This window comes from Monodelphis domestica, chromosome 2, assembly GCF_027887165.1.
Source record: "Monodelphis domestica isolate mMonDom1 chromosome 2, mMonDom1.pri, whole genome shotgun sequence".
In the NCBI taxonomy this organism is placed as follows: Eukaryota; Metazoa; Chordata; class Mammalia; order Didelphimorphia; family Didelphidae; genus Monodelphis; species Monodelphis domestica.
The window spans coordinates 514,259,227-514,281,891 of NC_077228.1; the positions used below are offsets into that span (position 1 = coordinate 514,259,227).

Sequence of the window (22,665 nt, forward strand, 5' to 3'; positions counted from 1 at the left end):
GTATATGTCACAGCTAGGGAGTTCAGTGGATAGAAGTCCAGACCTGGAGATGGGAGGTCCTGGGTTTAAATCTTGCCTCAGATATGGCCTCGTTGTGTGTCCCTGGGCAATCACTTAACCCCAATTGCTTAACCCTTACAGTCCTTCTGCCTTGGAACTGATGCTTAGTATTAATTCTAAGACAGAAGATAAGGGCTTTAAAAAAAAAAAGAAAAAATATATGTGATGAATTCAGAAAAGCATGGGAAGATTTGTGTGAACTGATGCAAAGTATAAGTCAGCTAGATCAGGAAAGATCACAACAACTTAGAGAAAAAGAGTCATTAACAACAAAATAAACAAAAGTGAAGGTTATGCAATTACAATGATTGTTTCACTCCCAAAGAAGAGAGGTGAAAGGGTACCCTTCTTTCTTTTTGCAGAGGAATGGGACTCTGAGAGTAGAACTCTCTATATAATGTTAGACTTATTTGATGCCTTGGTGAGTTTTATTGACCCCCCCCCTTTGTTATAAGGGATAGTTCTTGTGGAGGGGGAATGGCAAGAGATATATTAGAAAGTGTAGGTGCTATAAAATGGAAGTTACCAATAAAAGTATTTTTAAGTCCTTACCTACTGTTTTTGGATTCATACTACATATTGGCCCCAAGGCAGAAGAGTAGTTAGGGCTAGGCAATGGAGGTTAAGTGACTTGCTCAGGGTCACACAGCTAGGAAGTGTCTGAGGCTGGATCTGAACCCAGATCCTCCCAATTCTGGGCCTCATGCTCTAACCACAAAGCTGCCTAGCTGCATCAATAAAAATATTTTTAAACTCATTTTTCCCACTTTCTCCCTCCCTCCCTCCCTACACACACACACATACACACACACACACACACACACACACAAATTGCTTATCCAGCCTTTGCTTCAAGATTTATTGTAAAGGGGAACTCACTCCCTTCCAGAGGAGCCCAACTCACTTTAGGCCAGTTCAGATTGTTAGGAAGCTTTTTTGACACCAAAGTCCCTAAAGATGCCTCCGGCAACTTCCACCCATCTGAGTTCTGTCCTCTGGGGCTGAGTAGAGCAAGTTGAATCTCTGCCTCAAATGATAGCCCTTCTAATACCTGAAGGCAGTTATAAAGTCTTCCTGGTATCTCTTCTTCCCCAGGCAAAACACCCCCTCCTATCAGAGGGAATGTGCGAACAAGAAGGGAGCGAGAGGCAGTCCAGTGGAATCCCTTCCCTTCCCAGCCCTGTCACCAGGAGCCAGTCATTATGATTGTTTGATCACCTCCCCGCCGCCTACCACTGTGCCACTCAGCTCTCACTCCGACAGTTAATTAAAAACAAGTCCTGGAGACAGAAGAATGCTTCTCATATGGGCCAGGAGCCCTTCCTGCTAACCACCTGCCAAGTCTCATCCATCTCCTTCTCCTTCTCCTTCTCCTTCTCCTTCTCCTTCTCCTTCTCCTTCTCCTTCTCCTTCTCCTTCTCCTTCTCCTTCTCTCTCTCTCTCTCCCTCTCTCTCTCTCTCTCCCTCTCTCTCTCCCTCTCCCTCTCCCTCTCTCTCTCCCTCTCCCTCTCCCTCTCCCTCTCCCTCTCCCTCTCCCTCTCCTTCTCCTTCTCCCTCTCTCCCTCTCTCTCTCTCCCTCTCCCTCTCCTTCTCTCTCTCTCTCTCTCTCTCTCTCTCTCTCTCTCTCTCTCTCTCTCTCTGTCTGTCTCTGTCTCTCTCCCTCTCCCACCCTCCCTCTCTCTCTCTCTCTCTCTTCCTCTCTCTCTCTGTCTCTCTCCCTCTTTGTCTCTCTCTCCCTCTCTCTCTCTGTCTCTCTCCCTCTCTCCCTTTCTGTCTCTCTCTCTCTGTTTCTGTCTCTCTCTCTCTGTCTCTGTCTCCTCTCTCTCTCTGTCTCTCTCACTCTTTCTCTCTCTTCCTCTCTCTCTCTCTGTCTCTCTCCCTCTCTCTCTTTCTGTCTCTTTGTCTCTCTCTTTGTCTCTTTCTGTCCCTGTCTGTCTCTCTTCTTCTCTCTCTTTCTGTCTCTCTCTCTTCCTCTCTCTGTCTCTCCCTCTCTGTCTGTCTCTGTCTGTCTGTCTCTCTCTGTCTCCCTCCCTCCCCTTACATTTAGGATTATGGTAGCTGGGAACTATGGGTATTGAGGATCCCCTGCCTTTAGTCCCATGACCAAGCTAAGATAATTTTCCCCTTGTTGCTTAGGACAGAGAACAGGAAAGAAGTCTATGGGAAGGCCCCCCTTTTTTGTTTTTAACCCTTACCTTATATACTGTTCTAATACTTAGAACCAAATGTACTGGTTCTAAGACTGAAGAGTGATAAGGGCTAGGCAATTGGGGTTAAGTGACTTACCCAGGGTCATATAGCTAGAAAATTTCTGAGACCAAATTTGAACCCAGGATCTCCCATCTCCAGGCTGGGCTCTCTCTTGACAGAGCCACCAATTGTTCTCTGGGAAAGCTTCTGATCAGCTCCAGTGTCCTCTGGAGGGGCCATTTCCTGCTTTCATGGGAAAAGGAAAACCTTGCCTTCTGCCAGAGGAGCATGTGGAGAACACAGTGGTGGCTTGAGGGACAGCCCTCTTTCTGGGGCCTGGGCATCTGGACACAAGTGCCCAGGGTAGGAGTAAGCCATATTCTGCATATAGTCATTTTCCTATGGGGCTGCTTGCCTTTCAACTTTGTATCCCCAGCAGTAGCAGAGAGGCTGAGACAGGGTAGGACCTTATCTAGTGCTTGCTGAGTGACTGGTTAATTGATTATGGATAGGTGGTTGTTTTTTTTAAACTTCACCTTCCATTTTAGAAGCAATCATGTGTATTGGTTCTAAAATAGAAGAGCAGTAAGGGCTAAGCAATGAGGGTTAAGTGACTGGTCCAGGGTCACACAGCTAGGAAGTGTCTGAGGTCAAATTGGAACCCAGGACCTCTCATCTCTGGGCCTGGCTCTCAATCCACTGAGCCAGCCAGTCAGCCAGCTGCCCCCAATGATGGATAGGTTCTTTCATTCTATATTCTCTAGGGCTAAACTGGTATATCAGTGACAACCTAGGGATCCCAGGATCCCTCCAAGATTAAGACTAGAAGGAATCTCTGAGGTCCTTTCCGCCAACCCCTCTATTTATGTATTTATTCATTTATTCACTCATTCATCCATCCCTCTGCTTATTTATTTATTTTCTTGTTGGCTTGTTTTTTTAAGTTTTCAAGCCCTTCATTTACTTTTTTTTTAATCTCTTGTTTTCCATCTTAGTAACAACTTTAAGACAGAAGGACAAGGGCCAAGCAAAAAGGATTAAGTGATTTATTCAGGGTCACAAAATAAGGTGCCTAAGGTCCACATTTGAACTCAGGTCCTCCCAATTCCAGGCCTGGAGCTCTATCTACTGAGCCACCTAGCTGCCCCATCCCTTCATCTACAAAGGAGGCCAATGAGGCCCGGAGAGAATCATTTAGAAATTTCTAGGACCAAAGGCTTAGAACTGGAAAACACCTCAGAAGCCTTGTAACCTTTTTTACTAATGAAGAAACTGAGGAATTGCTTGTCAGCTCCAGGAGGGGTGGAGGGGAGGCAGAGGGGAGAGAAAGAACATGAACCATGGAACCATGGGAAAATAATTAAAAACAAGCAGCAAAATAAATGCCCAATCAGGAAACTGAGGCCCAGAGAAGATAAGTAATTGCTCAAGATCAAAACAGCAAATCTGGGAGCAGACGCCAGGTTCTCTGGCTCCAAGGCCAGCATGCTTCCCCTACCCCAACGAGAACATAGGGACCCATTTGTATTGACATTCCTCCTCTCCCCGAAGAGGAGCTGCTTCTTTTGGTGGCTGTGGGCAATTCCCTTCTGGAAGAGAAGGGTAAAGGAGAAAGGGGGCTGGGAAATCTTCAGAGGAGGGAGCCCAACTCGCCAAGCACAGCGCCTCCTCAGAGCTGGGAAAACAAAGCCCACTTTATCAGGGCAAGTCCAGTCCCCAGTTCCATGGCTTCCCTCCATCCTCCCCAGTCACCGTCTCTTTGGCGGAGAGGACTCCCCACTGGTGACGAGGGACTGCTGAGATGGAGACAAAGAGTCCAGAGCAGTCCCCAGCAGCCACAAGGGAAAAGGGCAGATGTCTTCCCTCTGCTTCTCTTTCAGGCCCTAAAACTTTTGGAACCTCCCAGCAGGCAAAGGCTATTTCCAGAAGCTGGGAAATGTTTTGAGACTTAGCTGCCGGCCTAAGCTGTACCCCATCCACGTCTTTGAACCCTCAACTTCCCACAGTTCTTGTCTGGGAAATGGTCGGCTCTCTTCCCCAGGCTCTAAGCCTTAGGACAGCTGGAAGGGGTACAGATTTCTCAGCCAGGCTTCTCTGTGTCAACGTACCCCACATCCCTGGCTCCCTCCCTCCCTCAATAAGTGTCGTCAGGTTCCTCATCTGTAAAATGAAGGGATTGGACAATATGGCAAATGGGGGTCCTTCCAGCTCTACACCTGTGGCCCTATAAGTCATTTGAAGTCTCTGGGCCTCAGTTTCTTCATCTATAAAATGGGAAGAGGTTGGACAAGATGGCCTCCAGGGCCCCTTTCAGCTCTAGAGCTCTGGTCCTATCATTCTCCTTGGGTATACCAGATGGGTTCCATCTTCCATCAGGAGTGAAAAGAAAAACCCAAACTACCCCATTCCTCCCCCCCACACACAATTTAGCCACCCTAAGAGACAATGTAACCTACTGGCTTGGGGCAGTGCACGTATCGGGCCAGGCTGATGATGAGGTCGTGCGTGATGGGGTCCACCAGGTTCCGAAAGCTGGCATAGCGGTAGAGGACGTCATCCAGGGATGTCGACTCCATGCCCAAGTCCTGTGGGAGTAAAGGAATGAATTGAGGTGAGGGCAGCAGCCTTTCCAGAGGACCCTTTCTGAACTGGCGAGGTCTGTCACTGGCCAGTTCCTGGTTCATTCAGCCAGGGACAAACTAATTGTTGGGTTCTCCCAGGGTGTGCCGAGTCCCGACTACAGTAAGGCTTCGGCAGGCAGTCAAGGAGTGGGAGAGGGGATGCCGAGGGCTCCCTCCAGGATGGCTCCCTCTGAGCCAGCAGGGGAGAGGGGAAACACTTGCAGCAAGCCAGGGAGAGCCTGGGATTCCTCACCTACAACATCCTCTAAGCAGCTCTGCCTAAAGCAAGATAAGGATGTAGTTAGGAAGCGTCAGCCCTGGATGTGAAGTCAGGGGACCCGAGTTCAACTCCTGCTGTGCCAGATAAAATGTATGTGAGCTTGGATAATTCTGTGAAATGTCTTCTAGGGTTCCCTCCAGCTGTACCCTGGAACCGGGACAATCACTCCATTTCCCTCAGATCTCCTCTGTTTTAAGAAACTGGATGAATGGCTGTCTCAGTCTACCTTCCTGGCTCCCTGGCAGACTTCCCCTGAGCCTCAGCCTCAGCCTCAGCCTCCTCTCCTCGCCACCACTGGCCCAGAGAAGCCTGGCTGCAGGTTGGCTCAGAATATGCAAGGGTTAATGGGCTTGTAGAAGGAAGGAGGCCTCCCTGCTGGTGTCAACACTGGTTACCACACTGGGCTGGGGGACAGGATGTTTGGTAAGATCCTTTACTCAAAAACAAGGACTTCACTTCTTTGGGTCCCGAGGCGGGTTTGGTCCTCCCTGTCTGACTTGGACCATCCGGTGAAGCCCAGAACCTCTTCTCAGAACCATTGCTTTAAGGAATTGCCAGAAATGCTCAGTTTCACTGGGATGTTAGACAGAACCAAGAGGCCATTTTTCCCCATCCAAGGTCCTCGACCCCTTGAAATCTGCACGTCGAGCCTCCCTGGGGGCCATCAGACCTCTGGTTGAGAGCCTCCCCAGCCCTTTCCTTCTCTGCTCACTACCCACCCCACCCCACCAAGGCCGAAGGCTCTGGTTCCCTGTCCCCAGCGGAGACCTCAAACTCCCATCTAGCCCACTGCCACCCCCAGGAAGCCTCTCCTCGGAGCCCTCGTCCCCCCGAGATGAGAAATCTACTGCTTGGATTTATAGCAACCAAAGGAACAAGTGAAAAAAAAATCCAGCAGCTGGTCTCACCCTGGAGGGGAATGAGAAGAAGAGGGAGGGAGGAGAAGAGAGCAAACCCACCCACACACCTCTCCCAAGGATGCTCAGAGAATGAACAAGTAGGGGAGCGGGTGAGATCAGAGCTTTCTGTGGCGGGCTCCCCCATCTCCCTGCCAACACCAGCTGAAGCCCTGGAGAGGGCGGCCAGGAAGCAGGGAAGCTTCTCAGTGGGAGGGAGATGGTGTGAACTGGCAATGTGCCCAGGATGCCCACTCTATGCCTGGACATCCAAATGACAGCCCCAGCTCCCTCCCACTGCCCTGGGGAAGGGGCCTGGGACGAGTTGAATCCTTCATTCTGACTCCAACTCCCTGTCTTGGACCCTAACTACCTCTGCGATCCTCTCTGAACCTCAGTTTCCTCATCTGTAAAATGGGGATTATCATCCTATACAATAATAATTATTATAACATAATGTTTCACAGTATTCTTAAGATCCTAGACCTAGAGTTGAAGGGGCTTCAGAGGCCACTGAGACCAAACCCCTCATTACATGGACCAATGAGAAAAGTGATCCCAGGTTGCTAAGCGATTCACCCAAGTCTCACAGGTATGAAGGAATCCAAGGCAGGATTTGAACCCATGACTTCTGACTTTAGACCCAAAGCTTTTTCCACTGGTGAAGGTCAAATGAGATGGTAGCTGTAAAGGGCTTTATAAACTGTAAAGCATTCTATATACATGAATTGGTCTTTCTGCTTCTTCTTATTCCAGCCCCACAAAGGCACAGGTTCCTACCTCTTTGACTTGCCTTGACCAAGGAGTCCTCTGGCTTGTCTCTCTGGGGCCCCAGTGCCCCGTCCTTTCAAATGAAGGGGCTGGGCAGAACTGAGGCTGTGTGGGGCCTCTCCCAGCATTCTGCCTCCTCCAGAGGGACTGCTGATAGGAGGGCTTTGGAGGCCGGGCATATTTCTGAGGGACTTTGGCCTTGAAGCTGCTTGTCCATTGTTAGACAAAAGTGCTTTCCAACAGGACTCTTCATCCCTGGGCCTCAGTGAAACCTCTCAGCACAATGCTCTTGTGGGCAAAACATTCTTATTCCCATTTTACAGATAAGGAAACTAAGGTCTAAAGAAAAAAGCCAGTTTGGGGCAGAGGAGGGGAAAGCCCTGGTCTCATTTGCCAGCCTCTCCGGCTCCTTCTGCTGGACTGCTCTTGTCTCTGTCTTTTTTATTTTTATAACCCTCACCTTCCATCTTAGAAGCAATGCTGTTATTGGCTCCAAGGCAGAAGAGTGATAAGGGCTGGGCAATGGGGGTCAAGTGACTTGCCCAGGGTCACCCAGCCAGGAAGTGTCTGAGGTCACATTTGAACCCAGGACCTCCCATCTCTAGGTCTGGCTCTCAATCCACTGAGCCACGTAACTGCCCCCAACCCTTGTCTCTTGCACAATCATGATGTGATGGCAACTTGGAGAGGGTGGCTGAATGAGGGGACTCTCATCGCACACAACAACCAGCAATTTTGTTGGTTTCCTTTATTGTACATCTATTTGCAATTGAGAAGTCAAGAAATGATCTAAGGAGAGTCTCTTCCATACTAGGTCTGAGCACTGACCAAAAGGAACTCAGGATACCCTCCCTGGGCCCATCTTTCTTCTAGACAGGTATAACCTTGGGGTTCACTCCTAAAACAGAAGAGCTGTGAAATGGTGTATGGTATATGAGGGATCAGCAATCAGTTGATCTACAGGCATTTATTAAGCACCTGTTATATGCAGTTAGATGGCATAGTAGAGTCAGGAAGACTCATCTTTTTGAGTTCAAAGCTGGCCTCAGACACTTACTAGCTGTGTGGCCCTGGGTAAGTCACTTAACCCTGTTGGCCTCAGTTTCCTCATCTGTAAAATGAGCTGGAGAAGGAAATGACAAATCACTCCAGACACCAGTTGTGTGACCCTGGGTAAGTCACTTAACCCTGTTGGCCTCAGTTTCCTTATCTGTAAAATGAGCTGGAGAAGGAAATGACAAATCACTCCAGACACCAGTTGTGTGGCCCTGGGTAAGTCACTTAACCCTGTTGGCCTCAGTTTCCTCATCTGTAAAATGAGCTGGAGAAGGAAATGACAAATCACTCCAGACACCAGTTGTGTGGCCCTGGGTAAGTCACTTAACCCTGTTGGCCTCAGTTTCCTTATCTGTAAAATGAGCTGGAGAAGGAAATGACAAATCACTCCAGACACCAGCTGTGTGACCCTGGGTAAGTCACTTAATCCTGTTGGCCTCAGTTTCCTTATCTGTAAAATGAGCTGGAGAAGGAAATGACAAATCACTCCAGACACCAGCTGTGTGACCCTGGGTAAGTCATTTAACTCTGTTGGCTTCAGTTTCCTCATTTGTAAAATTAACTGGAGAAATAAATGGCAAAATACTCCATACACTAGCTGTGTGACCCTGGGTAAGTCACTTAACCCTGCCTGCCTCAGTTTCTTCTTCTATGAAGTGAGCTAGAGAAGGAAATGGCAAACGTCTCCACTATCTTTGCCAAGAAAACCCTAAATGGAATCATGAAGAATTAAACACGATGAAAATGACTCAAGGACAACAACGATGTGTGCCAGACTCTTTGCCAGGCAGTTTCCTCATCTCTATAATAAGAAGGTTGAACTAGGTAACCTCAAAGATTCAGTTCATCTCTGAATTTGTGATTCGGTGGGACTATGGGGAAATGTGCTGGCCCCCCTGCCTTGGCGTGCATCCCAGCTGGGAAAGGCAGGCTTCAAAGCTGAGCTGGTGACACCCTCTCCCCACCATCCATCTCACTTCCTCCTCCTGACATCATTTCCCCCTGTAATACTCTCTCCCAGTTCAGGTGGCCTTAAAAGCTGTTCTGTTCAATTTCTGTGTAAGCTGATTACTTCCCTGCCCTGCCCTGTCCCCTTCCTCCACTTCACTAGGGCACAGGGCCTGCCTCTGGCCAACCAAGCCTCCGCGTGGGCCCCCTTCCCACTTCCCCAGCTCCTCTGGGGCACCAGACACCAGGCCTCTCTTTGTAGCCTTATCGCCCATCAGGAAGCCATAATAATTCAGCTTCCTTATTGGCCCTGAACCGGGGTGCATTTGAGAAGAAAGAATAGAGATTTTTTTTTTAATTTTCCTATGTGTGAAGCATGAGCTAGCTGCTGATTCTTTATTTGTAGGCTATCCACTTTCCATTAAAACAATCAGCCTTCTCCTGTCCCATCTCCCATTTCCTACCACTCCCCTGCCCTCATTCACGTCCTAACTGTAGGGCCTTGAACAGGTCACTTAACCTCAGTCTGCCTTGACTTCCTCAACTGTAAAATGGGGATAATAATAATAGTTACCTTTCAGGTTAAAATAAAATAAAATTTGTAAAGTGCTTTGTAAACCTTAAAAAAAAACTATATAAATATGAGCTATTATCCACTCACTTGTTATTCTTTTTTTTTTCTGATTACATGTAGAAACAATTGTTTAAAAGTTGCTTTCTGGCCTTTTGCAATTCAAATTCTCTCCTTCCCTCCCTCCTCTCTACTCAGAAAATAAACAATCTGATGTGGGTTATTCCAGTCTTGTTATGTAATACAAACTTCCCTATTCCTCATGTCATGAAAGAAGACCTATATCGCTACCATCCGGTGCATTTTAGGCTGGAGGTTATCTAAAACATTCTAATCTGGTATGATTTTTTCCTTACAAATAAAAATTGTAAAAGGCAAAAAAAAAGACGTTACATGTGTAAGAAAAAAAGGCAAGAAATGGCATTCTTCCATCCGCATTCTTACAGCTCCTTCTTTGGTTGTAGATAGCTCTTTTCCTCATCTTTTCTCTTGGGGTGGTCTTGGATCCTTGCGTTGCTGATAAGTGTCAGATATTGCTGTTACTGTATACAGTGTCCTCCTGGTCCTGCTCACTGCACTTTGCATCAGTTCATGCAAGTCTTTTCAGGATTTTCTGAACTCATTCTGTCTGCCATGTCTTATGGCACAACAATATTCCATTACAGCCACATATCACAGCTTGTTCAGCCATTCCTCATGTGATGGACATCTCTTCAGTTGCCAGTTTTTTGCCACCACAAAGGGAGCAGCCATATTATTATATATTCACTCAGCAATTGTTCTTATTAAGCAGATTCTTCATCCAAAGTCATTCTTCCTTGGATACTCCCACTTTGTTCCAGGCTCCCCTCAGCCCCTGCCCTGTGCTTCTTTCCAGAAGAGTTTAGAGGTGGGATTTGATTACTGAAATTTGATACCCAAATCTTTTGGGGGTATCAAAGAGCTAGGGACTAAGGGGGTGCCCATCAGCTTGGGAATGGCTCAACAAATGATAGCATGTGAACGGAATGGAATGCTGCTGGGCCTTCAGAAAGGATCAAATCTGGGAAGACTTGAAAAAATGCCAAGTGACTAGAGAAGCACCAGAAGAATAATTTGTACAATAACAACAACACTGCAAAGACAAATGACTTTGAAATACTGGGGAACTCTGATAAGTGAAATGAAAAATATATGTTACATGGGTTTTTCAGTGTTGGCTGGGAGAAGGGGAAGATAGGAGGGGGAGAGAAAATAAATGCTTATGAATCTTTTTTCCCCTTTTAAACATTATTTTATTTGGTCATTTTCATTTTTATTTTCAAAAAAACTTTTTTTAATTATTAAAAATTATTTTCAAAAAAATTTTTAATGGTCATTTTCAAATATTATTCATTGGAAACAAAGATCATTTTCTTTTCCTCTCTCCCCCCCATAGCCAACTCACGATTCCACTGGGTATCACAAGTGTTCTTGATTCGAACCCATTTCCATGCTGTTGGTATTTGCAGTAGGGTGTACATTTAGAGTCTCCTCAATCATATCCCCTCAACCCCTGTAGGCTAGCAGTTAGTTTTCCTCGGAGTTTTTACTCCCACAGTTTGTCTTCTGCTTGTGGATAGTGTTTTTTAGATCCCTGCAGAATGTTCAGGGACATTGCATTGACACTAATGGAGAAGTACATTACATTTGATTGTGCCACAGTGTATCAGTCTCTGTGTATAATGATTTCCTGGTTCTGCTCCTCTTGCTCTGCATCAATTCCTGGAGGTCGTTCCAGTTCACATGGAATTCCTCCACTTTATTATTCCTTTGAGCAAATAGTATTTCATCACCAACATATACCAAAATTTGTTCAGCCAAAATGCTTATGAATCTTTAGAAAAATTTTAAAGTAAAAGATTAGCAAAGCACTGGATGTTCAGAAGAGCTGCATTCAAATCCTGTCTCAAATGCTTAAATGTGATTTATGGGCTTGTTTTATCATCTATAAAATTAGGGGATAAGACGAAATAATCTTTCAGCTCTAGGCCCTGGGATCCCTGATGTCCTCCCTAATCGTGTCTCTGCAGCCCCAGGGAACTCAATAAGCCATGAACCAGAAAATATGGGGAGCTCATCTAGGAAATGCAAGAAAGGGTTGGAGGCAAAGCAGAAAGTGGCCTGGGCTGGAGTGGGGAGGTCCCAGGAGGCTTCCCTCATCTCTCCCCTGCCTGGCCTGGGTTCTGAAGGCAGGAGGATGAACAAGATAACCTGGAAAGAGGGTCTCCAAGAGCCCCAGGGGGTGGGAGGGCAGGCTAACTCCAGGGTGCTGCTTGCTGGCACTGCCTGCCAACCTGACTGGCAGCCACTCCTTGCTGTGCTCAGCTCCGGCAGATGGCACCTCCCCAACAAGTATCTCTGTTTGTTTGTTTTTTAAATGTATTTTTCTCCAGTGGATTCCTGGCTAAAGAAGGGAGGTGGGGGGGGGAGCAGGAGAGTGGGAAGTAGAGGGAGGGAGGAGAGAAAGATAAAGGGAATGAAGAGACGGAGAGAGGAGGGAGGGGGGAACCAAGGGAGAGGGGGAGAAGGAGGGACAGGAAGCGATAAAAAGGGGGAGGCTGTCCTCACCAGAGATTTATGGCCACATTAGCTAATGGCTCATGGGCCCAATGAGTCATACTCGGCTGAGTTGACTTGGGGTGTGGGGAGCCAAAGGTCTCTGCCATAGGAATCAGGGGTGGGGGAGAGATGATGGGAGGTGCCCATCGGGCAGAGGCTTATCCTCACCCTTACAAGGACTTCAGACCTCTCCTGTGCTCCATGGGAAAGAAAGGAGACAAAGCAGATAGAAGAGAAGAAGGGAAGACAAGCAGAGGAGGAGAGGGAGAGAAGATGGGGCATGGTGTGAAAAGAGGGATATGAAATCAGAGGATTTGAGGGTTTACTTCCAATCTCTGTTGCATCTTACCTGCGTGACCCTAGGCAAGTCATTTCCCTTGAATGTGGCTCAGTTTTCCCTCTCTGTAAAAGGAACTATTTTGTTGGAATAGATGACCTCTCAAGTCTCCCCCTTCCCCCCAGCTCTACAATCTCTGATCCCATGAATGAAGGAAGGACGCAATGAAGCCTCCTCTGGAAGGGCTGGAAAATACCTCCTGAACTCTGAGTCAGCAGCTTCCTCCCAGCACAATCCCTAGAGGCCAAACCACCAAATTCCTTCCTGCTGGGGAAGGAGGAAGAGTGGGCTGTAAGGGTGGATTCAGGGGGCCCAGAGAGGCAAAGCAACCCTTCCAGGGTCACACAGCTGGCTAGTCCTCCAACAGCTGAATGAAATACCAGCTTTCCTGACTATGAGAGTGAGCGTTTGAATGCATTGGCTTGTGTGTGTGTGTGTGTGTGTGACAGAGACAGAGAGACAGAGGGAGGAGGGGGTGCACACAGACACACGCTTCTGCAGGGTATCCCACAAGTCTTAGGGTGCTGTTGCTTTAGACTGCTCTGACACTTTTGGGACACCCAGTGTTTGTGTGTGGTGTTGCCTCTGACAGACCTATTGGACCTTTGTGCCCCTGGAATCTGGCACGCAATGCCCCTCCTTCCTCCACTCTGTTATCTGTCGGTTCCCAGCATGGCTACATGGCCCAGGGGGCCTCCCAGAGTGGGCTGCCATAGCCTAGGGACAGCTGGGCCCAGCAGGATGGGGAAAAGCAAGCAGGTAAACTCAGGAAGGCTCCTATTGCAGAGATGAGCCCTAAGGAGAGAAGCCAGAGGTTTCCTCAGAGAATGCTGGGAAATTCTCTTCACAAGGATGTGTCCTCTGGGGGAGGTGTGTGCTCCTGGGGCTCCCTGGGCCAGATGTTGGGCCTGAGGGCAGGCCAATGGAAGCTGCATCACTCTAGCACGCTGGCACTCAGCAGGCTCCAGGGGGGCCCTTGCTCAAGTCTGGGAGGTTTCTCCATCTTTCACACCCAACTGTCATGCAGGGGCAAGAAGAGAAGAGGCTCTCCTGCCAAGGGAGAGATAAACGGGAGCCCTCCTCCAGGCTTGGGGACACAACTGCTTGGGGACTGCGTGGGATTTCTCTACTGTGCAGGGGGAGCTCGCGAGGGATGGGGGGAGTCTGGGGGAGAGGAGAGGTGGAAGCCTCATCTGGGGAGGTGTTTGGAGGTTTGGGATAAAGCGATCTTGTGAGCAGAATATTTTTGGGACTGCTCACACAATGAGTACCCTGCCTGCTGAAAAGGAAAGGGGGAGGGGGGAGGAGTCTCCTCTTCTCCCCCTTTCCCTCTCTCCTTCCCTCTCCCTACTCCCTCTGTTCCTCCCCTCTCCCCTCCCCCTCTCTTTCTCTCTGCCTCCCTCCCTTCCCTCTTTCTCCTTCTCACTCCCCTTCCTCCCTCTGTCTCTATCTCTCTGTGAGTGTCTCCCCCATCTCCTCTCTCTTCCTCTCTTTCTGTCTCTGTCTCTGTCTCTCCCTCTCATCTCTCCTTCCCTCCCTCTCCTCTTCTCTCCCCCTTCTCCTCCTCCTTCTCTCTCCCCCTCTCTTCCCTTCTCCTTCTCTCTCTTTCTCTCCCTCCCCCACTCCTTCTCTCTCCCCTTCCTCCCTTGTGTCTCTCCCTACTCTCTTCCTCTTTTCCCCCCTCTTTTCTATTTCTCCCTTCTTCTTTCTCTCCCTCCCTCCCTCTCTCTCATTTCTCCTTCCCTCCCTCTCCTTCTCTCTTCCCAAGCACCCTCTGCCTGTTTTTCCCTCTTTTCCTCTCTCTGTCTCTATCTTTCCTTCCCCCTCTTTTCTATCTCTCCCTTCTTCTCTCTCTCTTTCTATCCCTCACTCTCTCTCTCATTTCTCCTTCTCTCTTCCCAAGCCCCCTCTGCCTGTTTCTCCCTCCTATCTCCCTCTTCTCCTCTCTCTGTCTCTGTCTCTATCTCTCTCTTTCTCCGTCTCTCTCTCTCTCTCCTCCTCCTCCTCTCCCTCTCCCTTGCCAGACCTCTAAATAGTTTTCCAATTTGGCTGCAACAAGTCAGCTTGGCTTCAGGATCCACACTGGCTCTGCCTGCATTCCCTCATATACCCTGGAGTCTTCCCTAGCAGCCACAGCTTGGAGGGGCGGGGGAGCCTGCATCCCATCTCCTCAGCCCAGGCATCAGTCTGTCCCGAGGCAGAATGCTCCTCCTTTACCAAGGCCAAGGAAAGAAGATGAGAAGGGGAAAGGCCATCCTGAACTTTTCTTTGGCCCTCTGCCCAAGGTCCCTGGGGCCTGCCCCTGATTTCTTTCCAGCCCTGAGCCAGGCAGAAATGCCATGTGCCCTAAGAGTGGCAGGCTAGCACTTTCATCCTGGCTTTGTGACCCCAAGAAGTTGCTTCTCCTCTATGACTCGGTTTCCTTTTCTGTAGAAATGAGGACATTTCCACAAGTCCCTCCCAATGCTCACAGCCTCTGAAACTAAGATGCTACGTGGGCTGACACTGCTTGATGTGTTTTCTTTCTTCCTCTCCTTTCTCTCTGTCCCTTCCCAGACTGCCTGCTGACATGCTCTCCATAATCGAATCTCCCAAAGCCTTGATTTCTAGCTGCTCCTCGGCAAATAATAGGTTTTTCTTCCCACCTCCATTTTAATCTTTACCCTGAAGAGCTCTAAACTGCCTTCCCCCTGAGAAGCCCGAATGGAAGAGCTGGGAAAATTAGCTTGTGGGCCCCCCTCTCTCTCCTCTCCCTTCCAGACACGACTGCCTGCTTTTACACAAACAGTCGGGAGGAGAGGAGGAAACACGGCATGAATATTTACCAGCAAAGGTGGCCAGTCAGTACTGAAGCCACCACCGAGCCTGGATGGGCACCAAGGGTCTCTTAACTGGGCTGCCATCCAGCCAGAATGAGATTGACTAGAGGGCTCAGAAGGATGTGCAGGAAGTAGTGGGAAAGGAGGGGGAGGACTTGTCCCCTGATGAACCCAGCAAAGGACCTGCCAAAAACGGACATTTCAAAAGTCTGAAGAGTGAGGTCATGGCCTGTCACCATCACTTACCATCTCTGTGACCTTAGACACAACATAACTTTACAGTCAGTCAACACACATTTATTCTATCTTTACTGTGTGCCAAGGGGCAGCTAGGTGGTGTGGCAGATAGAGTGCCAGACACTTAGTAGCTATGTGACCCTAGGCAAGTCACTTAACCTTGTTTGACTCAGTTTCCTCATCTGTAAAATGAACTGGAGAAGGAAACGGTAGTATCTGCCAAGAAAATCCCAAATGGAATCATGAAGAGTCAGAAACAACTGAACATCTATATGCCAGTCACTATGCTAAGTGTTGGGGATACAAATAGAGGCAAAAACAAACCCTGCCCTTAAGACTGGAGACAGGAAACACAGACCTTCACCAAAACAGAAGATTGGAGAAAGAAGACACAAATCTTTACCAATATGGCAGATTAGAGTTAGAAAATGCAAACCTTCACCAACATGGCAGTCTATAAAATTCTCAGTCTCCTCAGTTTGGTTTGAATTCTAATCAGGAAGGCAAGAAGTAACTAGGTAGGGATAAGACATCCCCAGAGGGGAAGGCATGAGCAACTGAGGGCTCAGTCTACTCCTTCATAAAATGAAAGAGTTGGACTGGATGGCCTCTAGGGTCCCTTCCAGCTGTAGTCTTACAATTCTATGATCTATCCCAAGGTCCCTTCCAACCCAGCCTTAAAGCTATGATCCTTAGAAGTATTATAAGCCCCACTTTACACATGAGGAAATTGAGGCCAAAGGAAGTCCCATAGCCTAGAGCATCTAGTATTAATAGAGCCTACCCCAGCACTTAAAAGGTGGTGAAAAACATATTTTGGAATAAATCTATTAGTGCATTATGGAAAAATATTTAAATACCAGAGTTAGAGGTCTGGAAGGCAAAGGGCAGAGCAGGGCATGGATCCAGTGGACGTGCCAGAGGTGGGCATTTCACAAGCCCTGAGAGGAATACATCAGACACAAAGAAGGAATATTTTCCCTAGGAGACACACTGAGTCTAGGAGAGTCAGAGACAGCAGCCAGAGGCACAGCTGGGTCTGTGGCACTGCCAGCAGCCAGGGTAACAGCTGTCCACAACCCAGGAACATGCTGCCAGAAGTTGATTTGTCATGTTCCTCCCCAGGCCCGGTATGTGGGTGTATGTTGGTATGTGCTTGCTCAGAGCCACTTCCTCTGCAGTTTGCTCTCCGAAGGGTCATTTTAGAGGGCAAGGACTGTTTTGGTCTGCCAGGTTCAGTGTAGGGCCAAACAGACCTGCCAGAGATGGGGACATAAAAGGCAAACTGGGGCTGAGGCGGCGGCGGCGGCGGCGGGAGATCCCCCATTAAAATGTAAGCACCTTCAAGGCAGGAAGTGTACTTGCCTTTTCTTGGGTTCCCAGCACCTAAGAGAGTAAATCCTTAATAATTTATTATTATTTATTCAGCATTTAGCAAATAAGTGCTTAATAGGTTCCTGCCTGAGTTCATACAGGAAGCTAGTAGCAAATCTGGGATTCAAATTTCTCTCTCTCTGGACACAACACCCTGCTGGGTGACCCCACCTGAGGTGACCAAGATCCTGGTACATTGTGGGTGCTCAGGAATGCCAAGCGCCCAATTAGCATTTGTTATTAAGATTACATTCAGGGGAGCCTTATGGCTCTATTACACAGTAGTATCCTAAAAAGTACACCTTGATACTAGTCGTGTGACCCTGGGCAAGTCCACTGCCTAGCCCTTACTGCTCTTCAGCCTTGGAACCAATGCACAGTATTGCTTCTAAGACAGAAGGTGAGGAGGTTTTTTTTTTTAAAGGACAAGTCGAACACTGTAAAGCTTAATAAGTATTTGTTAAATAGATGAACCCACACCCATCATAAAAATATCTGAGCTCATCCTTCAGGGCCCAGCAAGTCTCTACTTCCTAATGACAGCTATGCCTCATAGCGAGTTCTCTCTCTGTTCTCCAGTCTCTTAGGGCATTCGGGGTCTGTCCTCCTTTTCAGTCATTCCTTGGCCAATTTTCCCTTATAATAACTTGCTATTTTTCCATGTGAATGGAAGGGACTAGGCCTTTGTATCTTCTATTTGTTGGTTTTGGGACCGGGGTCGGGGGAGAGGGGAGAAGGCCAAAAATAGGCCTCTAACTGAGGCCTCACTCTCAGTGCTGAAAGGATCACTGGAGATTCCCCAAGTCAACAAGCATTTAATACCTATAATGCTCAAGGTATTATGGATACAAGCCCAAAAGCCAGCCCTGGTTCCAAAGCCCTTACGTTACGCTTGGGGTGTGGGAAACATGCCCACAGATAAGTACATAAAAGGGAATTCATTTAAGGAGAAAGCACTAATGTCTGGAAACAAGAGAGAACGCTTCGCATCAAACATGGTATCCAAGTTGGACTTTGAAGGAAACTGAGGATTCTAAGATGTATGGGTGAGACAGAAGAGCTCTCCAGATATGGGGCACAGCCTCTCCAAAGGCCCTGAGAAGGAAATGGCAGAGTTCAAAGGGCAGCTAGCTAGCACTGGGAAAGTTAAGGTGACCCAGATTGGCGAGCCAAGCAAGTTTGTAAAACTGTTATTCCAGAGCAAAAGAGCCAGGAGAGGAGCAACCTGGCCAGACCTCCTCCTTAATGCAACCAACCAAACCCACTGCAGTATCTCTGACAGGTGGGCGGAGGCCTGGGCTCCAACTCTCCCTGGCAGACTCACAGGGGATTTACTGTTCCACAGGGCAGCCAGCTTGGCTGGTGAGGATCTCAACTTGTTTGAAAATTCTTGGCCATTGGGCCTCTGCTGGTAGCACAACTACAATGTCTTTCATGGGGAGAGGGAAGCAGAGAGAAGCAAGGAATAGACACTGGATCATGTTACCCAGAGATACAATATCCAAAACACATATTACTGAGAGACACAATACCCAGAGATGCAATATCCAGAGATACATTACCCAGAGACAAAATACCTAGAGATACAATACCTAGAGAAATACAATATCCAGAGACACACTACTCAGAGACATAATATCCAGAGACACAATACCTAGAGAAATACATCCAGAGATACAATATCCAGAGACACAATATCCAGAGACACAATACCTAGAGAAATACATCCAGAAATACAATATCCAAAGACACATTACCCAGAGATACAATATCCAGAGAAATAGTATTCAGAGACACATTACCCAGAGACACAATATCCAGAGATACAACATCCAGAGACACATTACTCAGATACACAATATCCATAGACACATTACCCAGAGATACAATATCCAGAGAAATAGTATTCAGAGACACATTACCCAGAGACACAATACCCAGAGACATAATATCCATAGACACATTACCCAGAGACACAATATCCAGAGATACAACATCCAGAGACACATTACTCAGATACACAATATCCAGAGACACATTACCCAGAGATACAATATCCAGAGAAATAGTATTCAGAGACACATTACCCAGAGACACAATACCCAGAGACATAATATCCATAGATACATTACCCAGAGACACAATATCTAGAGACACAATACCCAGAGGTACAATACCCAGAGAGATACAGCATCCAGAGACACAATATCCAGAGACACAATATCCAGAGACACATTACCCAGAGACACAATATCCAGAGACACAATATCCAGAGACACATTACCCAGAGACACAATATCCAGAGACACAATACCCAGAGGTACAATACCCAGAGAGATACAACATCCAGAGACACATTACTCAGATACACAATATCCAGAGACACATTACCCAGAGACACATTACCCAGAGACACAATATCCAGAGATACAACATCCAGAGACACATTACTCAGATACACAATATCCAGAGACACATTACCCAGAGACACAATATCCAGAGACACAATATCCAGAGACACATTACCCAGAGACACAATACCCAGAGACATAATATCCATAGACACATTACCCAGAGACACAATATCCAGAGACACAATATCCAGAGACACATTACCCAGAGACACAATATCCAGAGACACAATACCCAGAGGTACAATACCCAGAGAGATACAACATCCAGAGACACATTACTCAAATACACAATATCCAGAGACACATTACCCAGAGACACATTACCCAGAGACACAATATCCAGAGATACAACATCCAGAGACACATTACTCAGATACACAATATCCAGAGACACACTACCCAGAGACACAATATCCAGAGACACAATATCCAGAGACACATTACCCAGAGACACAATACCCAGAGACATAATATCCATAGACACATTACCCAGAGACACAATATCCAGAGACACAATATCCAGAGACACAATATCCAGAGACACATTACCCAGAGACACAATATCCAGAGACACAATATCCAGAGACACATTACCCAGAGACACAATACCCAGAGACATAATATCCATAGACACATTACCCAGAGACACAATATCCAGAGATACAACATCCAGAGACACATTACTCAGATACACAATATCCAGAGACACATTACCCAGAGACACAATATCCAGAGACACAATATCCAGAGACACAATATCCAGAGACACAATATCCAGAGACACAATATCCAGAGACACATTACCCAGAGACACAATATCCAGAGACACAATATCCAGAGACACATTACCCAGAGACACAATACCCAGAGACATAATATCCATAGACACATTACCCAGAGACACAATATCCAGAGATACAACATCCAGAGACACATTACTCAGATACACAATATCCAGAGACACATTACCCAGAGACACAATATCCAGAGACACAATATCCAGAGACACAATATCCAGAGACACAATATCCAGAGACACAATATCCAGAGACACATTACCCAGACACACTACCCAGGCACACCATATTAAAGGACAGGGTCACAGCTTGATAGACTGGCTACTTTGTATTTTCCCTTCCTTTCATCCAAAGGCTCCATACAGAAAGGTAAGGGCAAGGGGGTGAAGTGACCTGGCCAGAATCACATAGCTCTGAAGTGTCTAAGGCTACATTTGAACCCAGGTCGTCCCAACTCCAGGCTTAGTATTCTATCCATCGTACCAGCTAGCTGGCCCATGAGATCATATTTGTAAAGCACTTAGCCCAGTGCTTGGAATTTCGTAGGTTCTTTTAAAATGCTTTTTCTCTTCTCCTCTTCTGCCCAGGTTCACACAGATAGGGTGGTCCCTGGCATGTTCCTGCTTTTCCCATCATGCCACATGGAGTGATCCAGCTTCCCTATGAGTAGCCAGAATTCCTAACTCAGGGCTCACCCAATGGAATAGCTACAGGGGCCTGTAGCTGATGATGGACACATCCTGCCCCACTGTTGCTGATGCCCTCCTGCCCCCTGCCCTTCACCAGAGCTAATGAGCAGGCAAACACCTCCTGATGCCTGTGGAGAGCCCTCTACCAGCAGCCTTAGCCACTTCCCTTCAGGGCTCTTATTAAGTGGGCTGCTGGGCTGAGTTTTTTCTTAACTGAGTCTGAAAGTGCTCAAAGAAACAGAATCTCCTGCATGAAACGGGCCTCTGAACCCACCCCAGAAGGTAATTTAATTAAAATACATGAAACAGAAACAGCAGGTGCAGCAAATAAACAGCAACCTGGAAGGACTGGCCTGGAGAAAAGAACACAATGACCAATGCAAGCCTCAGCCTAGACTTGGTTTAGAAAGAATTGAGCAAAATCCCTCCTGAACTCCAGAGGAGAGACTTCCCCACCTGCTGTTAGCTCCAAACAAGAGGACCCTGTCAGGGTGAAAGGCCATTGTCATTATCCTGAGGTTAGAGAGAGCAGGAAGGCATGGCTCTCTAGCCCTGAGTTGATGGCTAAGCAACAGTTGTATCCCACTGGCAAATCCATTCCTTTCTCAGTCTATAAAAAGGAAGCAGTTGGCCTTGATGGTCCCTAAGGTCCCTTTCATCCTATAATTAATGGGAGGCCAGAAGAGTTATCAGAAGCCATCCAGTCCATCCCTGCCATTTTGGAAGGATGGAAGCCTATAGAGGGGAGGAGATTTGTCCAAGGTCATACAGGATGTAAGAAAAAGAGACATGAAAGACAACAAGGTCTTCTGATGCCAATCCGGCTTGCTTTCCACTGCTCCAAGCTGCCTCTTCTAAAACAAAGTCCTTCTACTACTGAAGGAGCTGAGAAATGTATCCTCTCTGTGAACTTCCTCTTTCCCAATATCCTAACAGTCCCAAAGCTAGAGACAGGGTCTCCACTGGACAAAAGTGAGAAGCATGTCAATTTTGAAGGCTGCCATATTGGTAAAGGCAAAGGGAGGCCTCCAGCATCCCTTTTTGGGAGATTTTTCTCCCATCCTTGGCATTCTATGTCCCTTCTAGGTGTTCACTGCCCCATTATCAAAACATGCCTCCAAGAAAGAAACTGGATCATTAGTGATAGCTAGGTGGGGAATGGGTGGGCTTAAATCAAAATGTTACTTATTCCAGAAAGAATACATTAACTACAAGGTAAATGGAAGCAACAAAAGGATATAACAACACTGGATAACTAGCACTAGGCTTGGTCTTGAGGAAGAGATGGGACAGTATGCCTTGTTCCTTTAGGTGGGGACCTTTGAGTGGGAAACACTGCATCCACTGGCAGAACTAGCTTATGGTCTGTTTCATTGAGCTTATTTTCTTTCTCCTTCTTTCCTTCCTTCCTTCCTTCCTTCCTTCCTTCCTTCCTTCCTTCCTTCCTTCCTTCCTCCCTCCCTCCCTCCCTCCCTCCCTCCCTCCCTCCCTCCCTCCCTCCCTCTCTCTCTCTCTCTCTCTCTCTCTCTCTCTCTCCCTCCCTCCCTCCCTCCCTCCCTCCCTCCCTCTCTCTCTCTCTCTCTCTCTCTCTCTCTCTCTCTCTCTCTCTCTCTCTCTCTCTCTCTTCTTTCTTTCTTTCTTTCTTTCTTTCTTTCTTTCTTTCTTTCTTTCTTTCTTTCTTTCTTTCTTTCTTTCTTCCTTCCTTCCTTCCTTCCTTCCTTCCTTTCTTCCCTCCCTCCCTTCCTTCCTTTCTTCCTTCTTTGTTACAAGGGATGACCCTCTGGGAATGGGAGAAGGGAGGGTTATAATTGGAAAGGAAGGCAATATGAAACCAAAAGATATCAATACTTTTTTTAAAAGAATGTATCATGAGTCAGAGAATTTTAAATCTGAGTTTTTCCTGGAGAATGAAAGACTGTCAAGGGAGATTTAGGCAATGAGAGGTAAGCAGGGAGGAATATTTTAGAGGAATAGGAAAAGGCTGGCCCAGGCTGAGAGATTTGCTGACTTCTATAAAATCCTAAC

At 47.3% G+C, this 22,665-nt stretch overlaps 1 protein-coding gene across 1 annotated transcript in view; it reads right to left on the reverse strand.

Annotated features, from left to right (window-relative positions):
- Window positions 1-1,758: 1,758 nt before the first annotated feature.
- The window catches only part of LRRC75A (leucine rich repeat containing 75A), a 57,603-nt gene continuing 36,696 nt past the window's right edge, over window positions 1,759-22,665 (reverse strand). The window contains exon 2 of the mRNA XM_056819693.1: window positions 1,759-4,835. Coding sequence (XP_056675671.1) covers window positions 4,686-4,835 — 150 coding nt within the window. The 3' untranslated portion in view covers window positions 1,759-4,685. The remainder of the gene's footprint in view (window positions 4,836-22,665) is intronic.